Source organism: Phoxinus phoxinus, assembly GCF_949152265.1.
Source record: "Phoxinus phoxinus genome assembly, chromosome: 7".
Classification (NCBI taxonomy): Eukaryota; Metazoa; Chordata; class Actinopteri; order Cypriniformes; family Leuciscidae; genus Phoxinus; species Phoxinus phoxinus.
Window position 1 is genome coordinate 36,138,712 of NC_136882.1, and position 16,321 is coordinate 36,155,032.

General features: G+C 37.0%; 1 protein-coding gene across 4 annotated transcripts in view; it reads left to right on the plus strand.

The window, feature by feature from the left end:
• stk39 (serine threonine kinase 39) overlaps positions 1–16,321 on the plus strand; it is a 66,555-nt gene that overhangs the window by 21,930 nt on the left and 28,304 nt on the right. For 2 of the 4 annotated variants that reach the window (XM_079618638.1, XM_079618636.1), the window contains exons 9-14: positions 102–150; positions 262–327; positions 8,741–8,788; positions 11,338–11,460; positions 12,395–12,424; positions 15,268–15,324. In XM_079618638.1, the coding sequence (XP_079474764.1) occupies positions 102–150; positions 262–327; positions 8,741–8,788; positions 11,338–11,460; positions 12,395–12,424; positions 15,268–15,324 (373 nt within the window). The remainder of the gene's footprint in view (positions 1–101; positions 151–261; positions 328–8,740; positions 8,789–11,337; positions 11,461–12,394; positions 12,425–15,267; positions 15,325–16,321) is intronic. The other 2 variants (XM_079618639.1, XM_079618637.1) reach the window with 1 other exon arrangement.

Consider the following 16,321-nt stretch of genomic DNA (forward strand, 5'->3'; position numbering starts at 1 on the left):
GATTGGCAACCAAAACAATCTTATTGTCAAGTCCTGAAATATGGACCTGTCTGAAAATGTCAGCATCAACTGCTTTAACTCGGCTCTTCTCATCTCCACAGGCCCACTGCAGCCGAGCTTTTGAAATGTAAATTTTTCCAAAAGGCTAAGGTACGGCAGTATACTCTCTCTCCATACTTCAAATGCTTTAACCAGTGCTTCACAGTGGTCTGTTACTGATATATGTTCTGTGTTTCCCCCCCTCCTGCCTCTGTGTTGTAGAATCGAGAGTACTTGAATGAAAAGCTGCTTACTAAAGGACCAAATATAACCCAAAGAGCCAAAAAGGTAACGCGGTCTCATTCATTCCCACGCATGTGAGTGTATTTCCCCCACAGGCCAGATGGGTCTCTCTTCTCTCATGTTTAGCAGAGTGCTTTCTGTATTGATTTAACAGTGTGACTGGGATCGGAAACGTAATGTTTCTCACTACAGGATATCTGCCCTCAACACTCACTCGTCCACTCAGATACCAGATGCACTTTAACCTATTAGCCAGTTCATGCATGCACTCTATCGTGACCTCTTTCCCTGAGCGTTAGCGCTTTACTCTCTGCTAGATGATATATCTATCTATCTATCTACCTATCTATCTACCTATCTATCTATCTATCTATCTATCTATCTATCTATCTATCTATCTATCTATCTATCTATCTATCTATCTATCTATCTATCTATCTATCTATCTATCTATCTATCTATCTATCTATCTATCTATCTATCTATCTATCTATCTATCTATCTATCTGTCTATCTGTCTGTCTGTCTGTCTGTCTGTCTGTCTGTCTGTCTGTCTGTCTGTCTGTCTGTCCATCATCTATCCGTCTATCTGTCTGTCTGTCTGTCTGTCCATCATCTATCCGTCTCTCCATCTATCTGTCTGTCTGTCGGTCGTTTTTTTTTGTGTAGTTATATCAAACTTTCCCACACTCTACTAGTTTGGCTTCGTTTACACTTCAAGGCACTGTGTCTTGTTCTATTGGATGTGAGTGCTGCATTACAGTATTGCGCTACAGCGCCCACTGGTCGAACCACGTTATTGCAGACCCATATGAGATCAAAAGACTATAGCTGTGTTTGAAATCTCCCCTATACCCTCATTCACTATTCCCTACATGACTCCATTAATATAGTCCACTTGAAGTCATTTGGCACGACCCTCACAGTGCATTATGGGTATTCTCTAGCCGTTGAGTGTACATCTGTTGTACACTCGTTATTGCGGTGCATTATGGGATGAGTGCACTCGATAATGTCCACTATGGTTTCAGACACCACTACAAATGGCTGTCCCCTCAAATATTGCCATATTTAATGGTATGTGATTTCGGGCACAGCCTGTTTGTCGTAAATGTTTTACTGTCGACGTTGTCGATAATTTTGACTAATCGTTTCACCCCTATTATAAGTTGCCTTGCAGTTTTGCATCATGTTTGTTACCCAAAAAATAAATAAAAATAATAACAATCAAGAATTCATTTGGAATAAAAAAAGAACCTTAAACTAAACTTAAATAACAATGAGCATTAACACGCCATGTTTGTGGTAAGATAATAATTTGGATACATGTTTGGAAGCAGGTTTGTTTTTTGGACATTTTTTAAACATGTTTAATAAACATGCAATAATAGACACTCCCCTCAAAATCTGAATGCGTGTGTGGAGTGGTTCTGTACTAAGCATGTGGTGTGAAACTCACTCACGCTCAATGAGAGTGCTGTTTCAGTTCATGCTTTTAGCACACACCTAGCGCCAGATTTACTAAACAGGGCAAATGTTTAAGACATGCTTTTTTTGGGTGGTAAATAATGGCGGTAAATTGACGAGCTCAAACCTTAGTAAATCACCTTGCATGATTCATTTAAATAATGTCCTTTCATAAATTTTGTGTCTGAAAGAGAAAACTCCTACATATGCAATAAGGTCAGCCGCAAAAATAACACTGTCCGCACCTTTTCAGCGCTTATTTCTCACTGTGTGTCTTTAGTAAATCCTGTCGTTTTTAATACCAAAAGAGGGTTTAGAAAGCTGTTAGTAAATCTGGCCCCTAATGTCTCTGAGCTCTGATGAGCTACGAAGAAAATGAGCTTTAATGCAGGCAACAGGGTGTTGTGTTAAACCGCCATTTGCATGCCAGACCGTCTGTTTGCCGGGACAGAGAGGGCCGGCTATCAGCACCCCACACCTCTAGCCCACTAAATGAATGAGTAAAGAGCTCGGCTCATCCATCCATTTAGGAGGATGTACAGAATGTCCTGGTGGAGATGGAAGTGGAGGCTGTGACACTGATGGGCTGAAATGATGGAGGGATGTGGGTGTTTTCAAATGTGGGCTGTTGAATAGAGGTACGGCTGACAACAGACAGAATGAGAGAAATGCGCTGGGCATATATAGACGCAGTGATTTTGCTGGCGATAAACATTGTGAATATTAATGTAATTTGATGTGCTTTTTGATTTGGCTATTCAGTCTGCAGTCATTCCTCATCTTGCAAGTCACAAGAAGTTTTAATAGCATTTCTAATTAAAACTCATTCGTTTATAATTAAATAATTGGACTTAAACTCTAAACTCAACGATTCAATGAATTGTTTGAGTTATTAACTAAAAAAAAAAATCATGGAAGTTTCTTTCAAATGTTTTCGTAAAAATATGTGCACTTTTAATTAATTAATTTATTTATTTATGTGTACCATGTATTGTAACATTGGTGCATATACCGTAAATGATAAATGAAAATCATTAAATAGGGTTGTATTTATTGTATTTTAATTTAGCATTAAACACTTGTTTATGGATCTAGTTGATTACAATGACAGTTTGGTTAAAATGATTGTTCTTTTTATTAAAAATACAAATTTTTTAGCCAACATATAGCAATTGCATCAATATGGAGATATATGTACAATATATGACGGAAAAATTCAAAGATTGTTAAATATATAATATTTTAGCCATATAATCCATCCATGCAAACAACAAAGAACTGAGAGAAACTCTGTGCAACCCATGCAAACTGCCTTGTGGTATATTTGTAATCGTGTTTTTTATGTTGAATGACTTGCGTGCATCAAAAAAGGTGTTTTGTACTGATAAAGGGATTTATTCCAGTAGATGACCGAATGAGTGCACTTAAAAGCTGCCCGGCAGATTACTGTGCAGCCACACAGACATATTTAGTCTGACTTGTAAAGAATAATCACTACAGCAGATCCATTTAGGATTGATTTTGTTGATGTGTGATGGTGTTTTAGTTGTCTGAAGTGCTCTGGGAAAACTAGTTGTGCTTTCAGTAATAGACTCTTCTCAATGAATTACAGTATTAATGGGTGGGAGGGAGAAACCGACGTACGGCCTGTTGTCTGGGTGGAACGGAGCCCATGCATACTTGTTCGATTTGACAAGAGTTGCAGTCAACCGAGGCGTCGTATTGAGGGAAGGGAACCTCTGGGAAATGTAGGTTTAATTGGAGAACTGAAACATTATTTGTAGTGCCTCAATTGTGTGATTGGAGTTGTTAGCGGGGTGGTACAGTAGTGAAACTCATCAACTGAAACTGTGTCAACAAACAGCTTTAAGGGACATTCACACACACACGCACGCACGTCGCACGCACGCACGCACACACACACACAAACAGTGATTACATCGCTGTAGGTCAGCGGGTCTCTATGCTGTTGGGTTCTGCTAGTTGATGGCAGTGTCTAACTTTATCAGGTGATGGATGACTGTCTGTCCTCCCATCAGTAGTCCATCTCAGATGCCGCTCTCTGCCACTGCACTGCGAAATAATCATGTTTTAATCAGTGTTTTTTTTGTTTTCCTATAAAGCTATTTAAACATCCTTTAAACACAATACATTTTCTGGAGAAGCTGTTAAGACATTTTGACAGAAAATATATCATCACTGACAGGCATACATCTCCATTTTTTTTTTTTTTCATGAATCATTACTATTGGTCATCCTTTACGTCTGTCTGTGGGTGTTAAAAGCATTAAAAAGAGCTTGTGACTAAACCTCGTAACTCGACCCGCCTCTATCGTGAATGAAGCGTTTTCGAGCGTCTCTGCTTGTTTGCAATGCAAGGGTGAATAAAGAACTGTTTGTTTGAATAATTAGAGCATTTTCTTTACTCAACAAACACCATATATATATAGGCCAATGTTTGCCTGTCTTTAATAGTCTGTGTGTAGCACTCTGCCACTAATAACATGAGATTTTGGCCAAATGACAGAAAAAACTGAGCGCTCACATTGCTACATTAAACTTTTTAACCTGTAAGCTGATGAAAACCTAATGCGATGCACTTCAGATTGTATGAAATGTGCTGGTCAAAAACCTTGTTACTCCATTTTAACTTGATTTTGGTAAAATGTTAATAATATAAGACACATGCAAGTGTCTGACCATTTTTAAAGCCACAATTTGAAATTTGACAACACACACAATGGGCCCTATTTTAACGATCTGAAACGCAAGTCTCAAAGCGCAAAGCGCAAGTAACTTTATGGGCGGATCCCGGCGGTGTTGCTATTTTCCCGGCGGGATAAATGCCTCTTGCGCCTGGCGCAAATCTAAAATGGGTTGGTCTGAAGTAGCTTCATTATTCATAGGTGTGGTTTGGGCGTAACGTGAAATAAACCAATCAGAGCGTCCTCTCACATTCCCTTTAAGAGCCGGCGCTCTTGTTCGATGGCGGATCGCTATTATAACGGCGGATTTGCCGGCGCACGCCAGGAGCGGTTCACAGCCGAGGAGATCGACGTTCTCGTCAGGGCCGTAAAACACAGAGAAGTGACATTGGGGATGATGGGAGAAACCCACACAAATTAGCTTCGGTTAAACAGGCGTATAATTTGGGTAAATGTGTAGCCTAATCTAGATTTTTATTTTTATTTTTATCTAGATAAATTTTTTTCACATCTTCATGGACACAACAATGATTTCCTTCGTGTGTTATTATTTTTCCTTGTAATAATGTATGATTTGCAAAAATGAAAACTGCTGCGTCTGTTTATTAGAGAATCAAAGTGGATGCGCGTTAACACGCTACATTATGGCCAAGCACGCGCCCTTAAAATACCATATGACTAACGCGCAACGCGCCACTGTCTTTAGACTGGGTTTTTCCTGGTCAGTGGCGGAATTGCTTTCTAAAACTGGAAAATAGCACCAGGGGAGTTTTGCGCCGGAACACACTCCTCTTTTCACTGAACCGCCCCCGCGAGCGCAAGTTCATTCCCTAATTTACCGACGTGCGTCTGTGGAGGGAAAAGTCCGCTGTGCGCGGGTGCAAAATAGGAATGATACATGCGTCGGTGTACAAAGTCAATTGCGCTGGGTGCAAGATAGGGCCCAATGTTTAAAAATAGTGTTTTTTTCCATTTTCTGAAAAGTAGCAGGTTTGGACATATTAGGTTTCCACCCGACAGTGACGATTCGATTTCTTAAATTAAGCTTATTTTCTAAACCATATTGGTAACTTTTTTTTTTTTTTTTTTTGCATGACTCCCCTATTATGATGTATATCTGAGTGAAGCGGCTTCTTGAACAAGAAAAAATGTAGGGCGGGACTTGATTTTGTCCATGGGGAATGGATTGGTTGTGGTTTGCTATTGGTCGATCTCATGTGATTGACAGGTTGTTTGTCCCGCCCCCACACCAGTAAACACTCATCAGAGAAGAGAAGAGATGTTGCTGTAAGTAGAGAGGAAGTTATTTTGAATAAAGATTATACGAGGACACATGAATAAAAAAAAAAAATATTATGTGCACGAATAAATCATTTACTGTATAATAAATACTGCAGTGTTCCATAAATTAAGAATGGACAATTTTGATTTTATGGTGACTAAGTATAACTGTACAACAAACTAGAGTGAGTTAATAGAGTAAGCTTTAAAAATATAAAATATATATTCTTTGAAAACTAGTTTTAATTAATGGTAAATTCTGTTTTAATGATATTTAGATCATATGTCCACAAATTAAAATATAATAATGGTTAATTTACTTAAAAGTTTGAGATCAGTAAGATTTTTTTTAAGTATTTGAAAGAAATACATGCTCACTAAGGCTGCATTTACTGGATTGAATATACAATAAAACAGCAATATTGTGAATTATTATTATTACAATTTAAAATAATGTAATTAATTCCTGTGGTCAAAGCTTAATTTTCAGTATCATTCCAGGCTTTAGTGTCACATGACCCTTCAGAAATAAATTTCAACTGTGATGATTTGCTGCTCAAGAAACCTTATTATCAATGTGAAAAACAGTTGTGCTGCTTAATATTTTTGTGAAAACCGTGCCTTTTTTTTCATGAACAGAAAGTTTGTGTACCGCCGGCAGAGGAAGTGTTTTCCAGGTTTTGGACACAGCCATGTTGTGAAACCACATGGCTGTGTAGCACACAGTGTAGCGCACTAAATATGTGAATTATGAAATTGAATCCTGGTGCTCATGAATATTCTGATGAAGGATGTGTCAGTGTCAGCAGTGTGTGCGTGTCCTATCCGTCACCTGGTGTCTGATGTGCTATTGCCATCCTGCCTCACTCCCACATTATGTATCCAGTCAGCATAGCCGGAGCCCGCGGAGAAAGATGCTGTCATTTAAGGACTCTCTGACCTGAACAACTCCTGACAAACACCATTTCTCTTCCTTACCTCACTGTCTCTCTCTCTACATGGCTGTCTTTGTCATTCTCTTTCTTTCTCCTCACCGTGAGGACTAGCAGCTGCGCTTCTGTTCAGGACACTGTGGAGAGAATCAGTTTTTGACCTTGGAAATTTCAAAGCGTTCAATGCCGTCCACTTGAGCGATACAGATTTGAGCAGCGTTGCCAAAATCACGAGGATTTATTTGGCCTGTGAGTTTTCTAAAGTCTGTATCATTAGAAAAATTAACCATACAACGCATAATTTTCTAAATTAAATTAAAACTTGATGTCAAATATTTTTTGACAAACAATAATTTTTTAAACACAATATATTTTACTCTATTTGACCTGAAAAAACGATGACCTTGGTAGGTTTATTTATTTATATTTATTTATTCGGGACAGTGCACATTAATGAATAATCTTACACTCCTGTAAAGACTGTAAATGAGCCAGATTATAAATGCTCTTTTTCAACACACAAGAATAATATGACGGTATCAGTCAATCATGCTGTAGGTCATGTGATAAGGGCAACAAGCCGAATGTACATCCAGATTACATTCATACGTCACACAAGCTTACTATATAGAACATACTTTTTTAGCGGTCGTGAAGTAATTACTTATTCAAAATAAGTACCTACTCAAGAGAGTGTGTGATATTTCCTGTTTCCTGTTTTACATGACAACAAAATTAATGTTTTTTCAATACGCTTTTGACAGCCAAATGTTTTTTTTCAAGTATTAATAATATTTTAAAACATATGATAGTAATAATAATAAAAAATAAACAAAGTAAAAATTTATTTTTTATTTTTTATTTGCTTGTGGTAAAAATACTACAAAATAGTAAAAAATAGTAAAAATTATGCTTACATTTTTCAATGTTTTATTATATTTTTCCTACAATTTCAGCATTTTAATCATTTAAAGTATTTTTCTTCATGTTGTAAACATAAAAGAAGAGATTTAATTAATTTTCTTTATGGATTTAACTTCACCAATGATAAAAAAAGGGAAACAATCTCAACTTGATGTTCTTTTAAAGAAAAAAGACTCATTGAAATGGCGTATATATGCTTTATAAAGGCTGTGTATGTACACACACACACACACACACACACACACACACACACACACACACACACATTTCTATCCTGTCATTTATCCTATTTAATTATCCTTGAATCTGCCGCCTCATAAAATGTGATTTTCCTGAAGCTAATCTGTCATTGAAGAAAGTCAAGATCATGTTATTGTGACCGGAGATAAGGTCTTATCTTCTGTCTTCACTTACACCTGTAATAAGATTACATTTTAAATCTGTATAATTCTTCAGTCTAGCAAGTGAAGTTGAGTGTTTGTAGTGTAGTGTAGTTTGTGTCCAGTAGGGGGCGCAACAGCTCGCCGCTTTCACTCGCACATCTCTGCAGTGGACCACGCATGTGTTGACTCACGGTGGAGAACATTATTTTGACTTATTTTTAGCTGACATTTTAATATTCTCTTGTTATAGATTGCTGAGTTATACCTGGTGCTGAATTAAAGGTGTAAATCAGAATATATTGCTATAAAACAATCTTTATTTCTTCATTATGTTAATTCCAGTCAATAAGCAAAGCTTTAGTGGCTCGACGGTAAACATTTACTGTATTGCCAAAGCATATAAAGTAAGTAGACTATACAGTAGTGCAGAAAACAAGGTGGAGTAAATCGAGATGCTAAATTTCGATGCTAAAACGATACAGTATTTGGTTTTGTTTTTCTCTCGCAGCATTATAATGATTTGTTTTGTGTAATTGAATGTCTGCATCACAACACTCGATTGCACATTACATTTTCTAAGAGAGCAATTTACCACTGTGTATTTGAGCTTACATAATGTCAGTAATGACAGCGAGTGTGTGTTGAAGAGCTCTGTGCCGCTGACCCACTCGTGTTGTTCATAAACACACAGCCCGCAGGTGTAGTTTGTCATCATCATGCGCTCATGTTTATTTGTTGCTATGTTTATCTGTGTGTTATCTTGAAGGATCCAGAGCCGAGGAAGCAGAACACAGAGCAGGATTCTGGGAGACGGGTACATGTGATCTCACTCGCTGAACGCTTACTTACTGCTTCTTGCTTCTAGATGTACTTGTGTATGTGTGTGTGTGTGTGTGTGCCGTTTTTCACCTCTTGTCTTGAAGTGGAAGCTGAGTAAATCTCCTGGAAGACAGTGTGTCTGTGTGTCGGGACAGGGCGGTCGGGATGTATATGTGTCGACTGGATTTCTCGATCAGGCCAATATGATTTTGTCAATAACTTCAGAAAGTGCATTGATTGCATGATGTTGTCTGATATCCACAGTCCAGTGCATCATATTTCACAGACGTCCAGAGGATTTAAGGTCTTGGAGTTATCGCTGGTTCTGGGATTAAAGGGATGGAGCTATAGCTATAACTCTTCTAGTCTCGTGCGCTTCCAGACTTTGAACCTCTTTAGACCAGAAGACCATCTGACAGACATGAGACGAGTTCAGCCACAGTTGGTGTGATTTGATGTGTTATTTAGGGGAAGGTAGACACAATAATAGGGGTGAGTGATATACAGGTTAAAACAATACTGGTATTGGTAAAAATCTGTCAAAATAAATAAAATAATAATCAAAGATATGCCTTGTTTTCTGCAACAGAAAAACAAAACAAGCATTATTATTTTTCCATTAAAAAGGATACATTGTGAACACTTTATAAACTTTTATGTTAGATGCGATTAATCGATTTGACAGATTCTTAAAAAATATATAAGAATATACATATATTATACATATATTAATATTAAGTATTATTTATATTCACAATATACCCTTTCTGCTGTCAAACCGCTAAATCGCGATAATCGCATCTAACATAAAAGTTTGTTTGTATAATATATGTGTGTAGGTATATATTTACACACACACACACACACACACACACACACACACACACACACACACACACACACACACACACACACACACACACACACACACACACACACACACACACACACACACACACAGAGAGAGCATTTATAAAGCATATTCGCCATTTCAATTAGTCTTTTTTCTTGCAAACATCAAAGATGAGATGTTTTCTAAAACCAAATATTTTTCTAAATATTTTCATCTGTGCATATGTATATATATATATATATATATAGAAAATAAATAAAATTTTAAAAATGTGTATTGAAAATAATGGTATAAAATATATATATATATACTGTATATCCCCTGCCTACACAATAACAGAAAAAAGAAGAAATTAGCACAAAATTGGTTTGGATATCTAATTCATTTGGCAAAAATGTAGCGACTAGTTCTTCCTCAAAAGTGTTCATTTTATCGACCTTGTACCTTGTAAATATGACTTTCTGACTGAATATGAAATATGGTTTCCTGGTGGATGGATAATAAAACCCGTGTACACTTATCCTCAGAAATTGTGTAAAGCCAGACGATCAGATTAGGGCTTGCCAGACCGAGAAAGGCTTGTGTAAATGACAGGAATTTAGGGATCTTGTTGAGCAAAATTGCATCTTTTCAGGAGCTGAGCTGTTCGCCTGGTTTGCCGTACATCGATGGATGTCGAGATCTTGTAGGCCAGATTAAACCTTTAGCATGTTTTGAAGGATGTGTCTTGCATAAGAGAACAGATAGTGGGATATTTCAGCGCTGGTTACAGTCACTGGTTCAGGCCTCAAAAAATCTGCCCTTTTTGTTGAAGTTCTGGCCGGGAGATGAATTAAAGCTCACTTCACTGACCCCGAGAAATAAGCCCTGTACGTCCAGCACAGCCTGTATCTGACACACTCGAGCCCTGCTGAGATCCACGCTGTAGAGCACAACCGTAGGGTTCTGGAAGTACAAATGCCATTCATTTACTCCATAGAAAAATTGATTTTTAACAACCATTTGTAAACATACTATGTTGGACCTACAGCTCTGAAGTTCTTACATATTGATATGCTTCTGTAGGAACAAGTCAGTGTGATTTTAGCTAAATGTAATATTATCGTTTGAAAAGTGTAGTTTGAAATATAAAATAGTTGGGGATTCAATTAATATTTCATTCCCTCATTAAAGGTGTATGTATTTATATATATATAGATAGATAGATAGATAGATAGATAGATAGATAGATAGATAGATAGATGATTTCTCATGATTTATGATTACGATTCATACATTTATTTGTTTATATACAGATAGATAGATAGATAGATAGATAGATAGATAGATAGATAGATGGATGGATGGATGGATGGATGGATGGATGGATGGATGGATGGATGGATGGATGGATAGATAGATAGATTATTTCTCATGATTTATGATTATGATTCATACGTTTATTTGTTTATATACAGATAGATAGATGGATAATTCAAGTTAATTTCATGTTTTGCTTCAAATGAAAGGTTGTAATGTGCTTCATCTCAGAGCTGGTTGGTTTGGTTCAAGATCTCTTTATTTATATTTGGAAATGCTTTTGGAGAAAACGAATGAGATAAACACTTTCAGAACCGCGTCTGCTGGAAAAGTGTGCGGTAACTGCTGCGCACTATTGTGAGTTTGACGGCGTGTCCCGTTCACATCCGCAGGTCAGAAGGGTCCCGGGGTCGAGCGGTCACCTGCACAAGACCGAGGATGGAGACTGGGAATGGAGTGATGACGAAATGGACGAGAGAAGTGAAGAGGGGAAGGCTGCCGTCAATCATGGAAGGGTGAGTGTGGCCTAGTAGGATATATATATATATATATATATATATATATATATATATATATATATATATATATATATATATATATATATATATATATATATATATATATATATTTCAATTAATAAGTTTGAAAAATTCAGATAAATTCAGATTGTTTAAAGAAAATATATATCTTTTTTTCTTTTTCTTTTCTTTCAATGAATAAGTTTATCTAAAAAATTCAGATAAATTCAGATTGTTTGAAAAATTCTGGCAAAAATTGTAAATTTACTGAATAATCCAAGGCAGCAGTTATCAAGATTATGAACAAGGCTTATATTAAGTGTCTTTCTCAACCAAATCTCTTATCTGTCTTCAGAAGATTCAGTAAAAAAATATATCAAAATAGAACCATTTTCATGAGTGGTCTTAGACATTTGGACCTCACTGTATAAATAAACCTTTATATGGACATTTGGACCTCACTGTATAAATAAACCTTTATATGGACATTTGGACCTCACTGTATAAAGCCTCTTATTATGTATTTGTTATCAACCCACATATGAGATTTGAACGAATGCACTTCCTCTGATGTAGAGCCAAGCGTTTCACCTCAAGCTCCCTTAATATTTGATCATAAACGCCCTCCCTGTACCATACGTGTGACACACACACCATTTGATCAAAGCCCAAGGCCTTTTTCACTCATAAATGCGGAATATATAATGCTAAAATGTCTTCGCCAGGAAGGAACAATCAGAGCCCCTGAAGCGAAGCGTCCGCAAATCAGCGGCGGCTAATGAAGCTGGAGACGTTGTTCTTGTGTTTATTGTTTATTATGGAATGCAAATGAGCAAGCGCTGATTGCACTCCCACACAAATAGCTACATCTGTCTGTCGTACTTTGTGTGCGAGAACCTAATTGAATCCTGTCTCGTTATTGCTTTTGCAGTCACGCAGGGTCAAAGAGGAAAACCAGCATGTAAGTTACAGTTATTCTTTCTTTACCTTTTGAAATGTCTGTTTCTTTAATTAGTTGTGTGGGGGAAATGCATCGCCGCTTTGAGTGTGAAATCAGGACCCTGTTTACATTTGTAATGCTTTTTACTAGCTATATTGTGAATGATTCATCAGCACAAGAAAATGTATTATTGTCTTTAAAATCTTTCATCAAAACTCACTCTTCCTCTGAACCAACTTTCTATTTTGGTAGCACGGGCTGTTTGTTTATGTAGACACGTAGGGATTTAGTCATTGTTTAGGTTTTTGTAATGCAGCCTTTCTAAAATCCTGCCAATGCACTATTATTTTCATAAGCACAATGAACCCGGCAGATAAAGACGTACATGAAAGAGGGTCTTGGGCGATATTTATAATCCAGAATATGGAGTTTGGGAAGGGCTCTTTTAATTTGAGCTAGTAAGCAAACACCTAGTAACCACTCAGGGCTGTGTTTCCCGAAAGCATCGCTAGCCAATATGGTCGCATCGTTATTAGCATTGTTTCCTGAAACCATAGTTCCAATGAACATTCGCAAACAGCATCACAAAGTTTGACCTGTGGTTAGAAGCATAGTTTCGTGTTTGCATGACATGTGGACTTAATAAATCCCTATCTTGAGCCAAATAAGCAAGCTGACATTCAGTGCAATGTATGGGCGAGATTTACTAACAGCTCGCGCCAGCATAAACCCTCTTTTAGCGGTAAAACGCATACTGTCAGGATTTACTAAAGACGTGCAGTGTAAAATTAGCGCAGAAAAGGCGTGGACAGGATTATTTTTGCGACTGACATTATTGCACATTGAAATTAATGTGATTTACTAAGGTTTGCACTCATCAGTTTACTGGTATTTGTGGCATTATTTAACGACAGCAACATTTTCTTAGTGATAGATGCTATTTATGCTAAGTAAATAAGTGTAAATAAGTGTAAATAGTAGTTAGATACTATTTGCACCTCAACATTTTTGTACATCATAAGACAGTGTGCAATAATAACATATTGAGTGTAAATTATTATATTAATTAAATAAATGCCGCCTTATTGGGACAATAAAGCCCTCCCTAACCCTACCCGATAAACACTTTATTATTAAATAACCGTTAGGCAATTTAATTCCACTTTATCACATATTTCCTTATTTTTTATTGAAAATAAATGCCTTTCCAATCCGATGGGAAAAGGGAGAGGAACGAGTTCGGGTTTGCGCCACTGCTGCTGACGGGTCACAGGCGTTCTTTGTACTTTTGTCTGGTCCAACCAGACATTGGTGGGCGGAGTTAGTGTAAATAGCCCCTGCCAACAAGACGGGCTATTTGCACTTAGTGTTTGCACTTTATTTACCCCCCAAAAAAGCAAGTTTTAAAGGCACACTATGCAAGATTTGTACCTTAAAGCTACACTGTGTAGGAATTACTCCCATTTAGCGTGAAATTGTATTTGACGACCAACTGAATATAACTTTCTAGCCCCTCCCATTCCGAGGGCGTTTTAACTCCTACGGTGGCCGTATTATTTCAAATCTGCCGGCAGTCGCGAGTAATCTCCCCTCGCATTCGTCGCTGTTGGACACAAACGGAAATCTTGCATAGTGTGGCTTTAAACCAGACGCTAATTTGCTCTGCTCTTGGTAGAGAACTTTCCGCTTTTTTGGTTTTGCGCTCTCAAGCTAATTTGCCCTGTTTAGTAAATCTGACCCTAAATCTTTAATTTTTAATTTTTACAAATGTCATTTATGTCTTTTAGCTTGTCAAGAGATTTAAAGCGCCGTTTTTAAAGAGTGCCGCAATGTCTGTAATTTATAGCAAAAAATCTAGCATTAATTCGATCTCAAACCGATCCATTAAAAGAAGTTATTACTCGACCATCTGCGTGATGTCATTAATCAGGTTTGTGACGGTATGGTTTCGGGAAACTGTCGTGACTAGTTGATTTCTTCAGCGATGCATCGTACTGTGGTAGTGAAGCAGCGAGTTACGTCGTTGTACGGGAAACACACCCCTGAACGGCCTCACACATCACTCCCGTGAGTTTTGCATGGGAAAACACCGCTTGTATTATCTTCAGAAAACATTCAAACGTATTCAAACATCCTATTTAACTCTGTCAGCAAGTCTAACTTTTGACACATCAATTTGATCAAAGGTGACCGTAAAGACATTAATAATGTTACAAAAGATTTATATTTAAAAGAAATGCTGTTCTTAAAATCTTAAGATCTAAAAGTCATTTTAAATTGCAATCATATTTCACAATTGTACTGTATTTTGATCAAATAAAAGCAGCTTTGGTAAACATAAGATAAAAAAAAAAAAAAAAAAAAAAAAAGAAGATTAAACTCAATTTGCCCGACGGCTAAAATCCTAGAAAACTGTAAAGGCTGTAAATGCGAGCTCACAGAGACATCGGGCTTGACTGACTATGTTTGCCTGTGAATAGATTTAATTAACGACTAAAGTATCGTTTGATCATTTAATTAAGAGTATCGAGGGATTGCGCTATTTGCCTAATAAACTACATATTAAATAATTAACACGCGTGGCCTATTCGACCGTATTGGACAAATAGCAATTAAGCAGCACAAACACAGAACTTATTTCCTAATGTGTGTGTGTGCGCGCGTAGCGATCTTCCACTCATATTTTCTCCCACTGGATCAGCAAATGTCATGACTTTTAGTTCAGGCTTTGAGGCTGCAGAAAACCCATTTCCCCGGCTGCTGAAAGAACTGTCCTTGAAGGGAATGAAAAGAAACAGTGAGGGGCGGAGAGATGTCTTTCTGTACCTTCCTTCACTTCTAAGCACTCCATTTTGCCTCCGCAGGGAGAAGTGAATGCTAACAGTCTCCCGCTAGAGGACCTGTCCATTCAGCATCCCCAGGTGAGGGCGGACAGTGTGTCTGTGATGTGTGTTGATTCGGTGGCCCTGATGCTCCGTGCTGTGAGACGGCTGGTCTCTGGGCTGGCTGGACACGACCCTGGGGGCCGACTGGCCTTGAGGGAGCCTATTAAACGTAATATCTCAAATAAAAAGAGTGAGAGAGGTGGCCTGCTGCAGCAGCATGTGCAGAGTTTCCATCCCAAAACCTAGCGAGCCGCCCGCGGAGCAAGCGTTTCAAGGCTTCACAGCTGCACTGCGGACACACAGACTGCTTGAAATGGGAGCTTTTTGTTAAAGTCTCCAGCCATGTTGCATGCATCCTTTGTGAAGAAAGCAATCCTATGATGCATTTAGTGTTATTTATATGCTATTATAGTTTTTATCAATATTTTAAATCAGCTTTTATTTTATATTTTTAGTTTTTGTTGTAATTTCTAGCTTGGTTTTTAGTCATTTTTATTTTGTTAGTTTTAAAAAGTTTATATTTCCAGTTAGTAATTTTAGTGCTTCAACTTTTAAGTTTTAGGTAATAACAACCATGATGCATTGTGATAAAAATGTTAAATGAGATAAATGTTGATTTGCATCAGCATTCTGTATGCATCAATAAAAATGATTCAGTTTAATCAAAATATTAAAAACATGGCTAATGAATGAAATTAAATACTTAAATTGATACAATTAATTAAATATATACTATTTTGTCTGAGTAAATGAAAAATAAATCACTAAAAACTGAAAATCAATCATTTTAAACACTACAAGTGAATGTCTCAGCATTGCATACAGTATGAAAAATTTGTAGTATGGAAATTTGTAGTGAATTTTTATACTTGTATAGTATGTATTGATATTTTGAATTAGCTTTTATTTAAAATAAAAATAATTTTCAGTTTTCATTTGAATTTCAGTAAAAATTTTCAGTTGTCATTTTTATCATTTAAAAAAATATATTTTTATTTAGCTTTTTTTATTTTAGTTATAGTTTGTCATTTAT